Source organism: Myotis myotis, unplaced genomic scaffold (assembly GCF_014108235.1).
Source record: "Myotis myotis isolate mMyoMyo1 unplaced genomic scaffold, mMyoMyo1.p scaffold_m19_p_3, whole genome shotgun sequence".
Lineage (NCBI taxonomy): Eukaryota > Metazoa > Chordata > Mammalia > Chiroptera > Vespertilionidae > Myotis > Myotis myotis.
In genome coordinates this window covers 200,817,284-200,836,961 of record NW_023416335.1, presented here as the reverse complement: position 1 = coordinate 200,836,961, position 19,678 = coordinate 200,817,284, and the positions used below count along the sequence as shown (strand labels likewise).

The 19,678-nt window shown below is 51.1% G+C and overlaps 1 protein-coding gene across 3 annotated transcripts in view; it reads right to left on the bottom strand.

Moving 5' to 3' along the window:
* CHST11 (carbohydrate sulfotransferase 11) overlaps positions 1-16,653 on the bottom strand; it is a 227,284-nt gene extending 210,631 nt beyond the window's left edge. The window contains exon 1 of one of the 3 annotated variants that reach the window (XM_036299293.1): positions 15,974-16,653. In XM_036299293.1, coding sequence (XP_036155186.1) covers positions 15,974-16,091 — 118 coding nt within the window. In that variant the 5' untranslated portion in view covers positions 16,092-16,653. Of the gene's footprint in view, positions 1-9,406; positions 9,713-15,973 lie in introns of those variants that run through there. The other 2 variants (XM_036299295.1, XM_036299297.1) reach the window with 2 other exon arrangements.
* Positions 16,654-19,678: the final 3,025 nt, after the last annotated feature.

Genomic DNA, 19,678 nt, shown 5'->3' with positions numbered 1-19,678 from the left:
TGAGCTGAGTGAGTAGGTCCCTTCCTGGGACGACCCGCCCCCCCCCCCGCCCCTGGTCACTCTCGGGGGACAGCATAGAAGCACCACATCTTGCCAGTTGTTTGGTTTTTGGCTGCGTCTACATCGAGCCGTGGTGTTAGGTTTGTGATGACTTGTCCTGTGCGCTCTCACACGGCAGCTCACTCACTGTAGCATCAAACGGAAAATCAAACCGGCGAGGACTGTGGCTGAGAATTCCCTAAGGGCCATCCCAGTACACGGGGCCTTCTGCTTGGCCGCCAATCACCAGCAGTGCAGTTGTTCATTCAACAAATAGTCACTGAGTGACTACTGCTGTGGTCTGAACATTTGCGTCCCCACCCAAATTCATACGTTGGGAATATAGTCAATAATACTGTAATAACTATGCATGGTGTCAGATGGGTACTAGCGGGGTGCTCACTTCATAAGGTATATAAATGGCTAATCACTATGTTCTATACCTGAAACTAATATAATAATGTATGTCAACTGTAATTGGAAAAAATGTTGTTTGATTTTTAAATAAATAAATAAAAAGTACAGTGAAATTTTCCAAGCAATCAATAATAAAAGTATAATATGCTAACTAGACCAGACAGCTGGACGACCTTCCGGACATCCTTCCAGACGAAGCTGGGGTTTCGAGGGCTGAGGCAAGCCGCCGTGGCTGCAAGGGCCAATCCCCTTGCATGAATTTCGTGCATCGGGCCTCTAGTCCTACTATAAAATAAAATTTATCACTAGTCTAACTATTTAAAAAATAAGAAAACCTGATGTCTAAAGCAATAATATTAAGTGGTGGGGTCTTTGGGTCATGAGGGTGGGGCCCTCGGGAATGGGATTAGTGACCTTAATAAGAGAGACTCCAGAGATACAACAAAACTAACTCTGTGTCCCAGAAGAGAGCTTTCACTAACTGTGCCGGCAGTCTGATCTCAGACTTCCAGCCTCCAGAACTGTGAGGAATAAACTCCTGTCATTCATAAGCCACCTCGCCTGTGGTTTTGCTGCAGCAGCCCCCAAAAGGCAAGTACTATGTACCAGGCTCTACTCCCGATGTTGGGATACTGTGGTAAGCAGGTCATGGCTGCCTTTAATGAGCCAGAATGCCAGAGAGTATAATAATGGAAGTGTACACACACCAAGTACCACGGGACGCCGAGGAGGACATCCATCCCCTCCGTCTGTCTAAGAGGGGTGAAGGTTTCACGCAGATGTAACATTTGATCTTAAGACACATCCAAGTCGAAGAGAAGAATGAGTATCATCTGAACACAGATGACAGCACTGGCCCTCTGGGGATGAGCTCACCCAGGGATAGAGTGTAGGGTAAGGAGAGAAAGGGCTATCACTGAATGTCCCACTTAGAGTCTATGGCGAGGTTAAGGCTCTTGTAAAATAATTGCCTCTTGACCTAATTAGCTGAGACCAAGAACATGCACAAGGGGTATACTGGTGCGGTATAGCGTAGTCTTTGTGTCCGTCAGGCCTGAGCCAGGATCCTGTTCCAGCTTTCCAGTTCTGGGACCTTAGGCAAGCTCCTTAACCTCTCTAGCCTCAGTTTCCTCATCTGTGCAATGGGACTGGTAAATGCTCCCCTGACAAGGTTGTAATGAAGATTAAATGTTATGATTCAAGGGTGGCATACTACCTGACGCCGTAATTCCCAGGAAATGAGCACTGTAGTGTTATTTTTAGTGACGCATCACAAAAATATTGGTACCTAAGTGAGGGTTTCCTATTGATATTCTAACTGGATTATTCTTACTGAGGGGAGGGAGGGCTGTCCTGTGCATTGTGGGATGTTTAGCAGCATCCGGGGCCTCTACCCACTAGATGCCAATGGGACTCCCCTCCCCAAGTGTCTCCAGACCCTGCCGAATGCCCCCTGCAGGTAGGGGGAGAGAAGGGAGCAACATGGTTCCCAATTGAGAACCACTGTTATAAACCAATAATGAGTTGGGGCAGAAAGTTCACTGGAGGGTCGAGTGCCTAAAAAGAAAGAGACTTTTTCAACTTGTAAAAAACCCTAAGCCCTGACAGACTCCTCACCCTCGGTTAAGTATCAGGTTCAGCAGGCCCTGGCTCTGAGGGGCGAGGGGCAGAGCAGGGAAGAGCGTCGACTATGCCCACAGCCTCAGGCTGAGGAACCCTGGGCCTCACCCACAGCAGCATCACAGCCTTTTCACTCGGTTTCAGTGCCTGCTCTGATGACAATGGGCAGAAATGGGTCTCCGCCATCCCCCAGAGCAGCGGCTGTGAACAGGTGCGCCTCAAGAATGTTTAAAACACATAATGCCTGCCTATTTAGGCAGGGGCGCTGCCCTCTTTTCCCTTATGTTGCCAAATAAAAAAATGACAACAGCCAACACAACAATGGCCGTCCAGTATGAATGAATCTAAATTATACTATTTTTTCCTTTGTCTGATCGGCAAAAAAAATGTAACACCTTTTTTGGTGTGCCACAGAATTTCAGTAATGAGTTTATGTGTGCCATGAGATGAGGAAGGTTGGAAATCCCAGCACCAGAGGAAGCTGAGCCAAGAATGGGGGCCCTACCCGGTTTGGCTCATTGGCTAGACGCAGGGGTGGGCAAACTTTTTGACTCGAGGGCCACAACGGGTTCTTAAACTGGACTCAGAAGAAGGAGCTGCGGCCGTGTTTCCTGACGTTGCCATGTTAACACTGCTGCTGGTGAAGGAGCGGAGGGGAGAGCAAGAGAACCCTCCGCTCTTTCGGCTCCGCGGGCCGGATACAACAGCCGAACAGGCCGGATCCGGCCTGCGGGCCGTAGTTTGCCCACGGCTGGAGAGCGTCGGCCTGCAGAATGAAGGGTCCCGGAATGGGCATGTGACTCGTTTGCAGGCTCGATCCCCAGTAGGGGGCGTGCAGGAGGCAACTGATCAATGATTCTCTCTCATCATTGATGTTTCTATCAATCTCTCTCCCTTCCTCTCTGAAATCAATAAAAATATATTTTTAAAAGAGTGGGCGTGACTGGCCCCTGGGCAAGAGGACTTTATGGGTAGAGTCCCCGTCCGCACACAACAGGCTTAAACGTGCTGGCCTGTGCCATGAGCCACCCTAAGCCTCGCACCACCGCTCCTGTAAGGCCGGCTGTTACACGGCTATTTCACCCCCCCACCCCCCACCCCCACCCATAACGAACTTTCCTCCTCCTCGGAGCTCAGCTTCGGAAATGGCATTGACGGGCGCCCCATGTTGTTTTATTTTTCAAGTGTCACTTTTTCAAGCTAATGGGAACCTGAGGGGTAATTACGTGTATAATTGGGGGCGGAGGAGCTATGGCCTTTGCATTCGGCATGAAACCACAAGGCTGACTTTTCACCAAATGAATTCTGCTTTTGCAAAACGCTGCACGAGGCAGAGCGTAGCCCAGGCCTGGGCCGGGAGGCGCGCCAGCTCAGCAGAGGGTGGTACCCTCAGAAAGAAGACATTCACAGGAGTCCAGAAGCGACTCCTAGTAACCCTTACCGCGTGGGGCTCACACATGAGAAGGATGAGCACTTGCCGGGTTTCCAATAGGATAAAATACAACAGCACTTTGCAAACACGAAGATTAAAATCTGAGAAGGAGGCTCCACGGTGCATTTGTTGTAAGAACAGTACGTGTGCTGTTTCTGCACCTCTTTTCAATGCGTTTTCGCACCGATTTTCTCATTTTTCTCCTTCAGTCCTCACCAGCATGTCAGAGAGGTAATGTTACCACCGTCACCTGGCAAATGAAGGGACCAAATCTCTGAGTCTGTGACTTTCACTCAGTCACCAGTCGATCAATTATTAAGACCCTACACTGTGCCAGGCACTTGGCCGAGTCATGGGGTGTAAGCAGGGGCCATGCCAGATGCTGCTGGAGCGTGGAGTCGGGAGGTTATTTCTCAGGGAGGAACATGTTGGCGGATGATTCCTGGACGGGCAGAAAGATCCCACCCTTTGCAGGATATCTAGCATCCGGGGCCCTGCCCACTGAACTGATGCCTTCAATCCTTGAGGGGGCCAAGAGCATCCCCACACATTCCCCAATGTGGGGGTGGGGTAACCCCCAATGGACAGCCCCGCTCGCCCCCCCCCCCGCCCCCCCCTCCCCCCCCAGACATCCAGAGCAACAGGCCTTCAGTCAGACCCACAGCTTAATTCCAGTTCCATCAATTCCTCTCCCGTGGGGCTTCAGACAAGTGACATTTTCTACACCTCAGTGGCTCCCGTGTAAAACGGTGATAAGAACAGGGTGTGCGTTATAAGATGCCCGTGAGGAATAATATACACTAAACACCTGACCCATGGCAACCTTCAGGAAGCAATACCTGTATTATTTCACCAGCTCACCCCCTACACAGCCTCATCCCCTGGATCTTTAAAGCCACCACCACAGGGAGCGTCCCTCACCACCCTGTTTACAAATGCCGCCCTCGCCGCTTGCACCGCACAGCCTTCTTCTTGCTTTGCTTTTTCTCCGAAGCACGTGTCACCATCCGGCATCTCTGTCTGCTAAACATGCATTTGTTTACTGTGTCTCCCCAGTTGCATGTGCCATGATGTGTGTCTCTTCTGGTCCCCGCTGTGTCTTTAGCACCTACAACACAGCCTACCTCGTAGGAAGCCTTCACGGGAAATGTCTTGAGCGATGCTGGATGGACATGGGGGGCAGAAAGTGGGTCTCTGGACTGCAGAGTCTGGGCTCGTCTCACTATGGCGAGTGGCCACGTATACGATGGTATTAAAGGTAAAATTCGTCAACCATTAAGAAGGGCGAAGTGTCACATTACAGCCTGCCTCAGAGGGGCCTTTGTGCTGTCCTTCTTTGGGATTCTTTGAAGCGAACAGCATCTAGCAGAAGCCCAGCCACCCGCCTATTTCACTCGAGTTGCCTTAGTGGTGTGTCTTTTTCTTTCCCAGGGCTTTTAAGAGAATCACTCCAGCCAGAGCTTGATAAGGACTTAAACACTTATATTATGGGGTCTCCGTATCTCTATCCACAGGCACCCGAGTTCGAACTGAACTCGGTCCTCCCCATACTATTTATCTAAAGCCAACTCGGACTCCCCAGTGCTAGGACTAGCCCCAGTGAACACCGGACTTTCATTCACAGTTGACTATGATGGGTCTGACAATCACCAATTCCATTCACAAGTCCAGACCTGGGGTTCCAAAGTCCAGTGGACATGCTTCCCGCCACCAAGGCGCCTAGGAAGAAGACACCAGGCCTTCCATTGTACTTATTGTAAAAAACAAACAAACTCATATTAAAAACAGGAAGTAAGCCCAGGCAGTGGTTGAGCATTGACCTATGCTCACAGTTCGATTCCTGCCTGGGTTGCGAGCTCAATCCCCAGTGGGGGTTGTGCAGGAGGCAGCTAATCAATGATTCTCTCTCATCATTAACGTTTCTATCTCTCTCTACCTCTCCCTTTCTCTCTGAAATCAATAAACATATATTTTTTAAAAAGGAAGTAATGTTGCCCTACCTGGTTTGGCACAGCAGATAGAGTGTCGACCTGTGGACTGAAGGGTCCCAGGTTCAATTCCGGTCAAGGGCACGTGCCCGGGTTGCAGGCTCGATCCCCAGTGGGGACATGTAGGAGGCAGCTGATCAATGATTCTCTCTCTCTCTCTCTCTCTCTCTCTCTCTCTCTCTCTCATTGATGTTTCTATCTCTCCCTCTCCCTTCCTCTCTGAAATCAATAAAAATATTTTTTTAAAAAAAGGAATTAATGTTAAATACAAATGGATACAAACACCCCCACCTAACCCACCATATCAAGTTACAAGCCATTTATGAAACTTTTGAGAAAGGAGTTGGAAAGCCACACTTACAGGGACTCTGGTGGCCGCCTCAATAATCCCACTGCTCTGAGCACATTTCAATGGTTCACCATTTACCACTGAATCATACATAGGCTTACAGGCTATATTATCTACTTCCACCTAAAGTAATCCTCACAAAACGGAATGGGGATTTAAGGAGATCCCAGCCAGGAAACCACGGCTGGGAGATAATACTCACACGCACACAAGAATTGCAAGGTAAGAAGGACGATAGCATCAGAGCTGACACGGAGTCAGCCAACAGAACCACCCAGACGAGAATAAATGTGTGGATTTACAATCACTTACTGTTAGAAAGTTAGAAATACAGTACCCTTATCCTAGACACGTAGTTACTGGTAGCAATATGCACAGATTTTCTAGAAAGAAAGTATGCTGAGGATGGCGGCTCGAGTATGTTTCACCAGCAGGGTGTGGCGGGCGCTGCAGATGTTTCATCACCCATCCACCCCCTCCTGTACGGGAAGGCCTTCCCACACCGAGGAGGTTGGTCAGGTAAAAGCCGTATTTCCCAGGCTGCCTTGAAGCCAGGTTTTTGGATGTGAATATGGTTCCCTCAAAACAGAAGCACTCACTCAAGATTCAGAAAGCATGAGTGAGGCCAGCTCCCTGCCCCTGGGGTTGTTTGCTGCTGGCAAAGTTAGTGATGGGGACATACGGGTTTTTGGCTACAGCATCACAGGGTCCGCTCTCCTGTTTTCTGGGTATCGACAGGCAGCTGCAGTGGGTAAATGTCCCAGTTCTGAAATCAGGATTCCTGATGTGTCATCAATTTGTTCTTGAACTGGGACGTCCCAGGGGACAGTCTCGGGGGTAGCAGAACCCCTGGTGGGCCAGTTTTGAGCAGCCATGCCAATACATGTGTTTCTAGATTATTACATATACTGCGATTAACTGCGACTCATTCCTGAAGGCCCAGAGAGATCCCTGGGCCTCCAGACCCTCCCACCAATTCTATAAGCACCAGAGTCTCTGCATGAAATGCTTTCCTGCTTTAAATGCCTAGACTGCTTCCCAGTTTCTGCCCTGAGTCCACTGACTCCAAGCAGACCAGGAGCACAGAGGCCTGTGGGGCAGAGTGGGATCAACCACACAAGCAGCAGTTTGGATGTGAGAGGCCAGCCTGGCTCTGTGCATATCGGTGAGGTGGGGACAGGAGCGAAGAGGTGTCTGAGAACCACTTACACTCAAGGATGGACCACTTACACCACTGTGGTCCCATCTATAATCATAAAAGCATAATATGCTAATTAGACCGGACGACCGTCCGGACGACCTTCCAGACAAAGCCGGGGCTGCGAGGGAAACCCAGGGCCCCGGTGCCTGCCAGCGACTGGAGGGAAGGCCAGGGGAAGGAAGGCCTACTCTTGCACGAATTGCATGCGTCAGGCTTCTAGTAAGATTATAATGGAGCTGAAAAATTCCTACAGCCCAGTGACATGACAGTATTGTAACACTGTAGTGCAATGCCTTACACCCATCTGTATATAAAAGTATAGCACATGCAATGATGTACGATAAATACTTGATATTAAACCACTATGTTACTGGTTTATGTACTTATTATACTATACTTTATTATTATTATTATTCTAGAGTGTGCTCTTTCTACTTATAAAACAAAAAAGTTTTGCTATAAAGCAGCATGCCGTGTTACACCAGCAGCAGCTTCATATATCTCGTTTTTACTGTGTCTCTGGATTGCATCATTTTCTTGCTTGCTTTAATTTCATGTTGTTTTATAAATTCAGTGTGGCCTGAAATTTGTACACTATGAAGTCTGCAGTAGTGCACAAGAATGCCTTAGGCCAGCCGTGGGCAAACTATGGCCCGCGGGCCGGATCCGGCCCGTTGGAAATGAATAAAGCTAAAAAAAAAAAAAAAAAAAAAAGACCGTACCCTTTTATGTAATGATGTTTACTTTGAATTTATATTAGTTCACACAAACACTCCATCCATGCTTTTGTTCCGGCCCTCCGGTCCAGTTTAAGAACCCATTGTGGCCCTCGAGTCAAAAAGTTTGCCCACCCCTGCCTTAGGCCCTTCACATTCACTCATCACTCACTCACTAACTCAGCCGGAGCAACTGTCAGTTCTACAAGCTCCATTCATGGTAGGTGCCCTATACAGGTGCCATTTTTCTCTTTTATAACCTTATTTTTTCTGCACCTTTTCTATGTTTACATACGTTTGGACACACAAATACTTACCATTTTGTTGCAGTTGCCCACAGTATTCAGTACAGAAACAGGTGTGCAGGCTTGTGGCCAAGGAGCAATACACTAGATCAGTGGTCGGCAAACTCATTAGTCAACAGAGCCAAATATCAACAGCACTCCTTCACAATAGACTCGCCCAGGCCAGAAACCGACTTCTGCGCATGGGCCACGAAGTGTCAATCACACTGTACGTGCGCACCCGCACGTGGTATTTTGTGGAAGAGCCACACTCAAGGGGCCAAAGAGCCGCATGTGGCTCGTGACCCGCAGTTTGCCGACCAGTGCACTAGCCAGGGGTGGGCAAACTTTTTGACTCGAGGGCCACAACGGGTTCTTAAACTGGACTCAGAAGAAGGAGCTGCGGCCGTGTTTCCCGACGTTGCCATGTTAACACTGCTGCTGGTGAAGGAGCGGAGGGGAGAGGAAGAGAACCCTCCGCTATTTTGGCTCCGTGGGCCGGATAGAACAGCCGAACGGGCCGGATCCGGCCCGCGGGCCGTAGTTTGCCCACGGCTGCACTGGACCAAGCATGTCAAACTTGCAGCTGCATGCGGCCCACAACAAATATTTTTGGGGCCCAGATGATATAACGGTGTGAGCACTTATTTACAATTATGAAAGGAAATAAGTCTCCTGTCAGATCCAGAATTACTGACATTCACCTTGGGTCAGTTTTGAAAGCAATCACTGCGAGCAAGATTTCCCCCGAAGTACGAAAGGTAGTAGCAGAGAAGAGATGCCAAGTGTCAGGAAGAAAAATTCATTTTATCATTGCTCTTGTCCTTTTTTTTTTTTATACTATACTTTTCGAAATAAACCTACGTTTCTATGAAAATTGAAGCTTTTGGTTTTTTTGTGGCCCACGTAAACTTACGCCTGGCTTATTTGACCCGTGTCAGCCTTGAGTTTGACATGCTTGGGCTAGACCAGACAGCCTAGCGTGGCATCCAGCCTGGGTTTGTATAAGTGCACTCTGTGAGGTTCCACAGGACGAAGTCGCCTGAAGACACATTTCTCAGCGCATTTCTCAGCACATATTCATCCTACGGGCTCAGCAGCGCAGCGCGTGACTGTATTTATTCTCTAAATGCCTCTTAAACACCTCCGGGCCCAGCTCAGAGGCAGAACCTACCCCCTGCTGAATCCGAAAGGAAAAAGCACAAGTAAACCAACAACCACAACACATTTCTAAAGGGCAAGGAGAGAGAGCTCAGCGGCGGCGAGCCTTTCCCCAAGCAATGTCCCCGTCTACCTCCATTTGGACTTCCAGGCTCAAGCCCCAAGTTAAAGAACTTCCCCTCCCTTCCCAGTCTCTTACCAGCCTCATCAGCTTGTCAGAGAGACACTAGCTGCAGGCCCTCCGGCTCTGAAAACAGGTGCAGATTCCCCATGGGGCTGGGCAGAAAAGCCTTACTAGCGGCCTGGCCTGCGGAGGGCAAAGGTGGGGCAAGGCGGTTAGGAAGCAGGGGGCCGTGGCCTACCAGGTCCCTCTGGGTCGGAGCCTGGGGTCTGGCGGGAGTGCCTTTCCCGGGCCTTCCCACAATTATGGGAAGCGGGTCAGGACTCACACAGGTGCTGCTCTGCGTTCCCTGAAAGAGAAACACCTGCCCACCAGGACAGCAGTGCCGAGACGCCATCAGTGACAACACGGCCAAGTCTCACGAGCACGAACCTGAGAAAACGAGTGTCTTCCAGTAATTCACGGGGTTCGGAAGCGGGGGAACCCCACGCTAGGACCCAGGTCTTCCGCTCCCAAGTCATCAGTCTATTCCATCTCCGTATTTTTACTGAGTACCTACGTAAGTCAGGGCGACTTCCGATGGTTTTTGGTGATGAATGCCATTTCCCAGCTCAAGCTCAGTGGAACAAGTTCTCAAGGCTCTTCTCCTGATGTGCACATGACTACTTTACCGCGGGGCAGAGGGGTGGTCTAAGTGGGGCGGGGTTGGCGGAGGGGGGGTAGGGTTTACATGGCGACCACTTGATGAAGTGGTCAGCTCAAAAGGACAAGCAGCTGTCCTGGCCGGTTTGGCTCAGTGGATAGAGCAATGGCCTGCGGACTGAAGGGTCCCGGTTTCGATTCCGGTCAAGGGCACCTGCCTGGGTTTCGTTCGGGCTGAATCCCCAGTGTGGGGTGTGCAGGAAGCAGGTGATCAATGATTCTCTCTCACCATCGATGTTTTCCTCTCTCTCTTCCTCTTTGAAATCAATAAAAACATATATTTGAAAAAAAAAAATGCAAGCAGCTTCCAGCCCTGTCCCATGCCCCTCCTGCCAGTGTCGCTGGTCTAACCCCGCCAGAGCTTCCCATCCCAAACTCAGTCAAGGCCAAGCCCAAGGCCAAGCCCACACAGTCTCTTTCGGGCTCATAACCTGTGGCTGCTCCCTCCCTCAGTGCTGCGGGCCATGCATGTTCCCACCTCAGGGACCCAGACGGTGCTGCTCCCTGCCTGGGGCATTCTTCCTGGGACGGACACCTGGCCGCTTCTTCGCCTCCTTCAGGTCTCCAATGTCACCTGATCAAAGGCATTCCCTAATCACCTGGATGGAATTGCAATCCCTGCCTCTCACCCACCTCACCCATCTTCTCTGCTTTGTTTCTCTCTCTTTACACATCTGACAGGCCATACATTTTTTATTTCTGCATTTGTTTCGAGTCTGGCTACCCCACTAGAATGTAAGTTCCTTGAGGACAGAAATGAAAGTGTGTGTTTTATCCCCAGTGCCTAGAACGAATCTGGCACCAAGCAGAAGCGAGAGACAGAGAGACGGAGAGAGCAACTCTGCTCTCAAGTTTTGATGAGTCCTATTTGATCTAAGATGCATCAAATTACCAATTCCAAGAATTTTTGATGGACAGATCAGATTATCCAATAATCTCATCGGAAGACCTGCCTCTAGCTTCCCCTGTGAGAAAGGTGAGGTCTCAAAAATTCAACTGGGGAAAAACTACAAAGAGAAAATGAGTCAGCATAACAACTTCTGGTTCATTCTTAGAATCTGAACTGACCAGCGGCCTGCCGGCTAGGACTTTCTAGGGAGCCCTTTTCACTTAACCCTCCCCAGATTAAGAGGTTTGTCCTTTTGCTGGATTTAAGAAGGGAAAGGGTGGTGCCTTTAATTTCCTGTTTCTAAATGGCTGTGCTAATAGAGCTGGTACTAAACAAAACGACTTTTCAACCAGATAAACATAAACAGAAGCCGCCTCTGCTGAGGATGGCTTCCCTGGCCCCGTGCCCCCAAGAAGCCCCCCAACCCCCATTTCTCTGGGGCCTGAGCACCACTTTTATCTCAGGAGGCAATGAAAGAGGACTCCTCAGCAATGGCTAGAGCTGTCTCAGGAAACTGCCCTAGTGCATCTGTCTTATCTGAATGCAGCTGTGAACACGCCCCATGGAGGCGCAAACACTTAAACTGCCAAGGGGCCACCCCACACTGGAAATGGCTCATCCGTCCGTTAAATGTTAACGCTGTTTCAAGATTCATAACCGTCTCCTATTTAGACCTTTTCAAAGGAAGTCGCAGATAGAGAACATAAGCACAGCCCCTGCAACTCCAAGACTCAACTTACGAGTAAGATTCTTAAATTTAAAATTAAAAAGCAAAAGAAAAAGATTAGACTGATATCTTGCAAAGGAGGTGGGGGGAGGGTAGAGGTATGTGCAAGTCTATAAAATGAAAAGGCTGTGGTTAAATTTTCAGTCTTTAAACTTAATAGTCACCATAATGGTGTATTTGTATCAAACGGGGTACAAAATGCATGATGTGATCGCAACTATTTTTTAAATATAATATATACATATATATTCCATAATACTTAGAAAAAAGTACCAGTTGCCCTTGGGTGCTGGAATAAGGAAGGACTGTTTCTCTTCTGTACTTCCTACGTTTTCTAAAATGAGCACACATTGTTTATAAGTAGATTAAAGTTGCAATGCAAAAGTGTTTGAAATCTCATCAAGCGAAACTACAAAGGGGTAACTCAAGAAGTCTTTAAGTAAAGAGTACAGCCTTTCTTTCAATACATTCAACCAAAGCAATCCCAGGCGACAGTGAAAGTAAACATGTTGCAAAAGGGGGAAAAAAAATTGCAATGAGAGGAAGGGAACAAGGCCTTTAAAGGGCTTTCTCCTCTGCAGGCTGCTATGAACAGGGGCCTTCACACAAAAGCACAGGCCTTGGGAGGAACACAAAAGGAAGGTGCACGGAGCTGGGCACTGGGCACGCAGGCAGCCTGGGGGCGCTCCGCTCTGCCTGGCACCACGCAGCTCCCTTAGAGACCAGAAAGGCAGGGATGCGTCCACACCGGATAGAGCCAGACTTACGGACCAGGCGTGCTTGGCAAGGCTTGGCACGCATCCCTGAACACCAGAGAAATCTGTCTTCTAGAGTTTAGCCACTTCATGCATTCATCCAGCACGTGTTTTATTGAGAACCTACTTTGTGTCGGGCACTGTGCAAAACATCAGGATTCGAACGCGGCCTGAAACCTGGGCCCTGCCCTAAAAGACACTCTTAACAAAGGCCGTTGACTCCGAGCATCAAAGATCTAGAGCAGTGATGGCGAACTTATGACACGCGTGTCACCTCATTTTTTGTGGTTGATTTTTCTTTGTTAAATGGCATTTAAATATATAAAATAAATATCAAAAATATAAATCTTTGTTTTATTATGGTTGCAAATACCAAAAAATTTCTATATGTGACACGGCACCAGAGTTAAGTTAGGGTTTTTCAAAATGCTGACACACCGAGCTCAAAAGGTTCGCCATCACTGAGAAAACTGCCTACTGACTGACAAGGACCACTTCTGCTGACCCTCCCAACCAAATGAACGCTCAAACACTCAAGTGTACAAATTACTCAAGTTTATGAAAGACAATGGCACCCAGGTCAAATTCAGAGTAAGAGACACCCCCCACCACCATCACTGAGCTGTCTCCTTTCATTCTTTCTCTCGCACCTCATACGCTCCAGGCATTCTCCAGCCGCCAATGAATCCATGTCACTTGGAATACAATTTTTCTATCTCAGATACAGGTACTCAGAACTCCTGCCAGAGGGCTCCAAATTTTTAGCTACACAATCTGTGCCACGCTGTGCCTTCTGCCTCTTGCAGGGTGATCCGGAGAGACTAAAACGGAAGCACCAGGGGAAAGGATCGGTTATCATTGCCCTAAATCCTTCAGGGGAGCAACGATCAGCTGACTTTCAAAGAAAATCAAAGCAGTAGGCCAAAGCTTTCGCATCCGCTGTCATCAACAGAGCAGTTTTTGTTTTTTTAAATGGAGAAGAAAGAAAATGTTTCCTATGGGTTTCAAAGCCTATATTTATGTCCCATATAACAATAAATCATTGAACAGAGTTTTTGTAGAACCAAAGGTAACTCACAATAAGGAAGACTTTTTAGTCGAGCTCTCCACAATTCTTTTCCACATTCCATAGGATGTACTGAAAGTAGTATTTGCTCTATGGACTGGGGGAGAAAATATCAGGACAGCACACTCACATAGATGAGAATAATAAACAAATGCCATTTCTTAGGAGGAAACGGAACCAGGAAGGGAAGCAAAGGCTGAGAGCAGAGGGGCAAGGACAGAGGATCTTGACCCGGAGAGCCTTAGAGAGCATCCTCCCGCTGGTCCCACAGGCCCAGACTGGCAAGGGCTCATGCCGCTTTCCAGTTGGGTTCCGATTCTTTAACTAGAGCTGGAATTCTTAGCCAAGTGCCCATTCCAAGTTGGTATCTCTGGTATCTCTTCCCGGTATCTCTGGCTAGAAAGTTACTTCCCTATTCTCACACAGGAAAAGAAAAAAGCCCAGGCTGTGCTGGAAACCATGGGTGATATTAGTATTATTACTGTTTCACTGGACAGCTAACAGGTACAGAGAAGGGAAAGGGCATTCTTGCTCGAGGCTGGCATTTCTCCCTGTTCCGGGCATTTCGGCAGAGAATTACCTGGCACCTCAGTCCAGGCAAAGCTTTATGTGGCCTAAACACATCTCCAGAGTCTAGAGCAAAGCACTTGGTCCTTTGTTTAAATTGTTTGAGCCTCAGTGTCTGTGCACGCTGCCCAGTCCTCCAGCCCTCGGGGTGGAGCCTGGCCTGGCCACCAGGATGCCACTGTCTGTCTGGTCCGGCCCCTGCAACCACGGCCGGACGGCGGGCGATGCAAGCGAGGTCCATTTTTAAATCCCCTTAGAAGTTTCACAGACACGGGTTTGGGTGAGGTGACAAACCCTGCTGTCGTTTGCTGACAGGAAACTAAAAATACCCAACGGCCAACAAAAGCCATCTTTGACAAGGGCTGGCTCAGATGTCCTGAGGTTGCAAGGGATGGTGTCAGACCATGTCCCTGGCAGCGTGGCCGCCTTAACAACTGCTCCTCCAGGGGGACCGAGGGCCATTCTGACCCCTTGCTGTCAAGGAAGCTTACAGTCCGCAGCCTGCCTATCTGATGGAAAGAACAGCTTTATTCCTCTGCCATCGACCCCAACGCAGGCTGGGTGAATCCAGGTCTGCTGAAAGTGTTAGATTCGCAGAATGGAGAAGACCGAGGCAAAAAGAAAAAAAAAAGAAAAAAAGAAATCCAGTTTCCCTGGAAGGAAACGTGTTTCCAGCTCCCTCCTCCTTAAAATTATAAAAGCAAATTACTGCTGCGACTATGCTGAGAAAGACAACCCACAGGCGTAAAAAACGGATTTCAGAGTCAGTGCTGGGTGGGGGGGGGCCCTTGGTGGGGCGGGGAGACCAGTTACCCCGGAAGCCTGCCCTGAAGAAGGTTCTTTCTACCTGTTGGGCTTCAGAGGCGAGCTGGGGGCCCCGGGCCGCCGCGCTCCAGGGCGCCCGACCCTTCCAGGTCCCAAACTTTCCCTCGCGCCCCTCGGGAGGAGGAGCCTTGGCTCTCCCCCTCCAGATGTCAGAGGTGAAAGCACCTAAGCCCCGGGGTCTGGGAGGAGGGATCTCATTCCCACGCGGCCCGGGGCCTCCAGGTGCTAGGAGCCCAGGAAGGGGGGGGGGGGGGTTGCAACCTGATGGTCAGCCCAGGTCCCAGCAGAAGTTTCCTCCAAAACTGCGGTGGCCAAGGCGTGACCCAGGAGCGCCGGGTTCCCGGGTGCAGGGTGGGGACTGGGGCGCGCCAGGCTGGGGCAGGGGGCTGGGGCAGAGGGCAGGAGGCAGGGGGCAGGGGACAGGGCAGCTGGACCAGGCCCAACGGAACCAGCCGCAAGGTCAATGCGGATCCGGACCCCGGGGGCAAACAGCCAGCGCCAGGCCCCTTCCCCTGCCTGGAGGAGGGGCAGCGCCGGGCCGGGCACCCACCCTCTCCCCACACCTGCTCGGCGCGGCGCCCAGCCCCGGACACGTGGAGCCCGGCCTCGGGCTCCAGGGCTCGCGGCAGGGGCTCTATACCTCGCCCGAGCCCGCACCCTTCGCCCCTGGCACCCCCACCGGGAAGGGGCAGCGTGCCCGGGCGTAGCGCGGCCGGCTCCCGGCGCCTCTTTCATCCTCCGACTTCGGCCGGAATGGGGAGGAAGTTTCGCTTTCTTCAAACCGACCCCGCTCCCCAGCAGCTGCCCACAGCCTCTACCTTTCCCAGCTACCTCGCAGACGGACAGACAGGAGACACAAAGAAAAAAAACTACCGCCCCTCCTGGTCCCATCCTCCGGCCCGGAGCCGGGAGGAAGCCGAGGAGGGAGCACATCTTCCCTCCGCCTTCCCATCCTGACGCGGTGACCCCGGCCGAACCGGGCAGCGAGGGGCCCCGAGGTGGCCGAGGGAGAGGAGGTAAGGGTGGAAGAGGCAGAGAAGCCAGGCGGAGCGGCCGAGCGAGAGCGCGAGAGAGAAGAAAATATCCAACAAAACCACGCTAACGCGCCCCCTACCTGGGTGCAACATACTTTGGAAATAGAAGATGACCAGGATAAAGGATCCCAAGCAAGTGGCCAGCGCCATCCGGCAAATTCTGTTCATCCTCATCACTTCCAGCAGCGCCGGCTTCATGGCTTTGTCCTGCCTGCGGGGACCGGGGTGTCCGGGAGGCGCGCCCGGGGCGCAGGAGCGGGGACCCCGCGGCGCGGAGTGGAGCCCGGGAGGCGCAGGGCAGGGCTGGGAGGGCTCGAGAGGAGGCTCGGGCTGGTTTTGCGGCCGCTCTCGGAGCCCCTAGCCCCGGGCTGGGGTGTGGAAGACGCCGGAGTTGCTCTGGAAGTGCCGAGATGCGTGGACCCGCCGGCTGCGCGCTCGGATCCTCCGGCTCCTCCTCGTCTCACCGCCGCCGCCTCCGCGCGGGCCGGGCGGCTGGGGTGCGAGCGGTGATGGTGGTGCCGCCGCCGCTGCCACTGCCGCTGCGCTGGCCGCTGTGGCTGTCGGACCGGCACCCTCCCTCCCCTCCAAAGGCTACTTCATTGCGCTCCAATGATCTATATATTCCGGGGCTGGGTTTTACCAAATGCAACTCGCAGCCCCCGGCGAGGGGAGGGCGCCCGCGGAGAGCCGGGCGGAGGGAGGGCCCCGAGCGCAGGGGCGGAGCGTCGGGGTCCCCCCGCCCCTGCCCGGGACTTGGTCGCGTCCAGCTGTTTCCCGGGGAGTGCGGAGTGCGCGCCGCGCTCCCGCAGGGTCCCAAAAGCCCTCAGTCCCCGGCCGGCTGGGCCGCCGGCTGGAGGTTGTGTCAGCGTTTCCATGACAAAACCCGGAGGAAAAAAATACGCATAAAATCGCCTCGGTGCTGCCACCCGCTCGTACCGGCGTTTGTACGAGGAAGTGGCGGGAGCCGGTGGGGCACCGGGAGCGCGCAGGGGGTCTGGTGGGATGCGATGATTTAAAACCCCTGGACGGAGGAGGTAGCCGGGAAGTTGTCCCTGCCCCCCAGGGAGCGAGTACCCCTTCCCGACTCCCAGAACGGGGTGGTTTCGTGGTGGTGGTGTTTTTTTGTCTTTGAAACGACAGCCCAGCTGGAGCGAAGTTGTGGAAAGGTGTTAAAGAGGCTGAGTTCAGGTCAAGGTTAGGGAAGCTGCACACCCGCAGGGTCAGGCGAGGGCTGAGCTTTCCCGGGATTTATGCAGAGCCTCTGACACCCACCCCTCCACGGGGCAAAGGGGGCTGTGGATTGTAAAGCTCTGGCTTCCTACGGGGAGAGCTCCCTGAGTCTCAGCCTCGTGGATGGATGTGAGTGTGAGGATGCCCCGCGAAGTCACTCTCATCCAAATCCAAGACCAAGCCTGGCTGACTATCGCTTTCTTATATTGTGTGAAGTGATTTAAAATGTTCGATTCCATGCCTTTCGATTGTTTCGCAATCAATAAAGTGGATGCGGGCAAATACCGCGATCACAGGCTCCCCAACCCAGCCCACGCATCTACCACCCGGAACCCCAGATCTTGTTCTAATGCCCTTTGTGGTTTCTGTAAGCAGACTCAGGCACTGTCGTGTCCTTCTATGTTCCTTACAAATGTACGCAGTATTTTTAAAAGCTAAAGCATTATTTAAACTCTAACAATAATATATACCAGGAAAAATATTCTTGTAAAGACTCTCTGACTTTTGTGCCTTGTAATCAAGTTGTTACTACTATAACTTAACGATGAAACAAGATAATGTGTCTTTCAATGCTTCTCCCATAATAGGCATTTGACGAATACTTATTGAGTCTGAATGTAATGGGCCTCATCCTCTCAATACATCAGAGACACAACCTGCAAACAGATCAGGCGGCGGCAGACACCACCACTGTGACCTCAGTTCCCTTCCCCCCAAGTCTTCCTCCAGCAGTCACCATGTGGGGGAAAGCAGCGAAGTCAGCAGCCTTGCCTTTGATTACAGAAGACAATCAATTACAGCACAATATGTGTGTAGCTGGTCTGTACTGTATCCGTGTATGCTCACATGTGAATGAGTTGCAGCCTAGCTGAACAAGCTTCAGCACAAAGTCATTCTCCAGTGATTGCCCTTAACTCCTGCTTTCACATAATGCGGTGGGGGGAACAGCTGTGTGAAGGGATTTGCTCCCTGCTCACTCAACAGTTCCCTCACCTTCCAGGGCAGAGACCACACTGTACCTGTACAAAGGCCTGGACATGCATAAAGCAGTCTGGACGCCACAGGGCCAAGGGAGAGGTCAGATGTCAAATCCTGGTGGTTCATGGAGGGGTCAAGGTGGCCCACGTGGTGAGAAGGATGGGGAGCCATGCCCAGCCTTCCACAATCAGGGTTTGGCCTAAACATACAGTGAGGGGTAAGGTTCTGACAGGGAAATTACCACCTCTTCCGAGAAGCCTGCTCTGATTTCTCACCTGAAGTGGCCTCTTTCCTCCTCTGTGCTCTGAGCACTAGGTCCGAACCCCTATTGAGTCACTGTACCTACTAGGCTGAGTTTTGTTCGTTTCTGTCTCTGTGATGCTCAGCATAGCAGCTGGCACCTAGTAGGTACAAATAAGTCAGAGATGGAGAGGTGATGCCTTCTTGGAGTAGGAAGTTCAACTAGTTGTTTTAGGGTTGGGGGAAAAGTAGAGTCACTGCTTCCTTTCCATTAGTATCCTAACAAAACTCGGTTACAACTTTTGTGCATGCTACATGATAAGTATTGGTCCTATAAAGGACAGTGTTGACTGATAAAATGGCGGGAAAAGGAGATTTGATATTTTGAACTTTGAGGAGAGGGAAACAGAAGTTTGCCTCTCAAATCAAGCTTTTTGTCTTTCCAGTGTAACAGTCAGATGGGCTGGTTTTGCTGCAGTAACAAACAAGCCCTAACTTCAGTGGCTTAAAGCAACCAGGGCTCATATCTCACTCCACCACATGTCTGCGGGATCAGCAGAGGAGCTGTACATGTGGCACAATTCAGAGATCCAGCCCAAGGTCGCACGTGTGGCTCTGTCCATCATTTATCAGCCAGAACTACCCACATACTGCTCCACTCTACGCCCAGGCCAGGCAGTCAGAGAGCCTAAAGTATGTGGGACACCGTCTTCCTGGCTGCAACTTCGTAGTCCCTTTTTGGATCTTACTTTCCCTCCTTTTTCTAAATTCCTTTTTGCCCCAAGAGCTTCTGCAAATAGTCCCCGTTGCTCATTGTGGGACTTGGCTTAACCTTTTGGTTGATCCTTAGGCATGAACCCTTCCTCTCCAAATTCAATAACCTGCAAATGAAATTGGGGCCTGTCTGTGTCAAAGTGAGGTATGGCCCGAAAAACATGTTGAGGAAAAGACCTACGTAGATTGATCTCAGATCATTCATAAGGAGAGGAAGAAATGGATGCAAAACCCAAATTCCGGCTCCTCTGCCACCCGCGGTGAACAGAGAGATATTCACCAAGCCCTGCAGGCCGAGTGCTGCCTCGTTCCTGCAGATGACGCCTTCAATGCACCATCTTGTTGAGATCCTGCGGGACTGGCAGCCATGGCCCTTTCCGCACGTTGTGGGGGGAGAGGAGTGGGCCCGGGGCTCTGGTAGACAGAGAGCTCCTTAGCCTCCCTGGGGCAGGAGGGCATGTGTCCTGCCAGCACCGGCCAGGGGCCCCACACTGGCTCCTCCGAGGACTGGCTTTGCCCATTTGCATCTCTCTGTCACCTCCAGCACAAAGTACGCTCAGTTA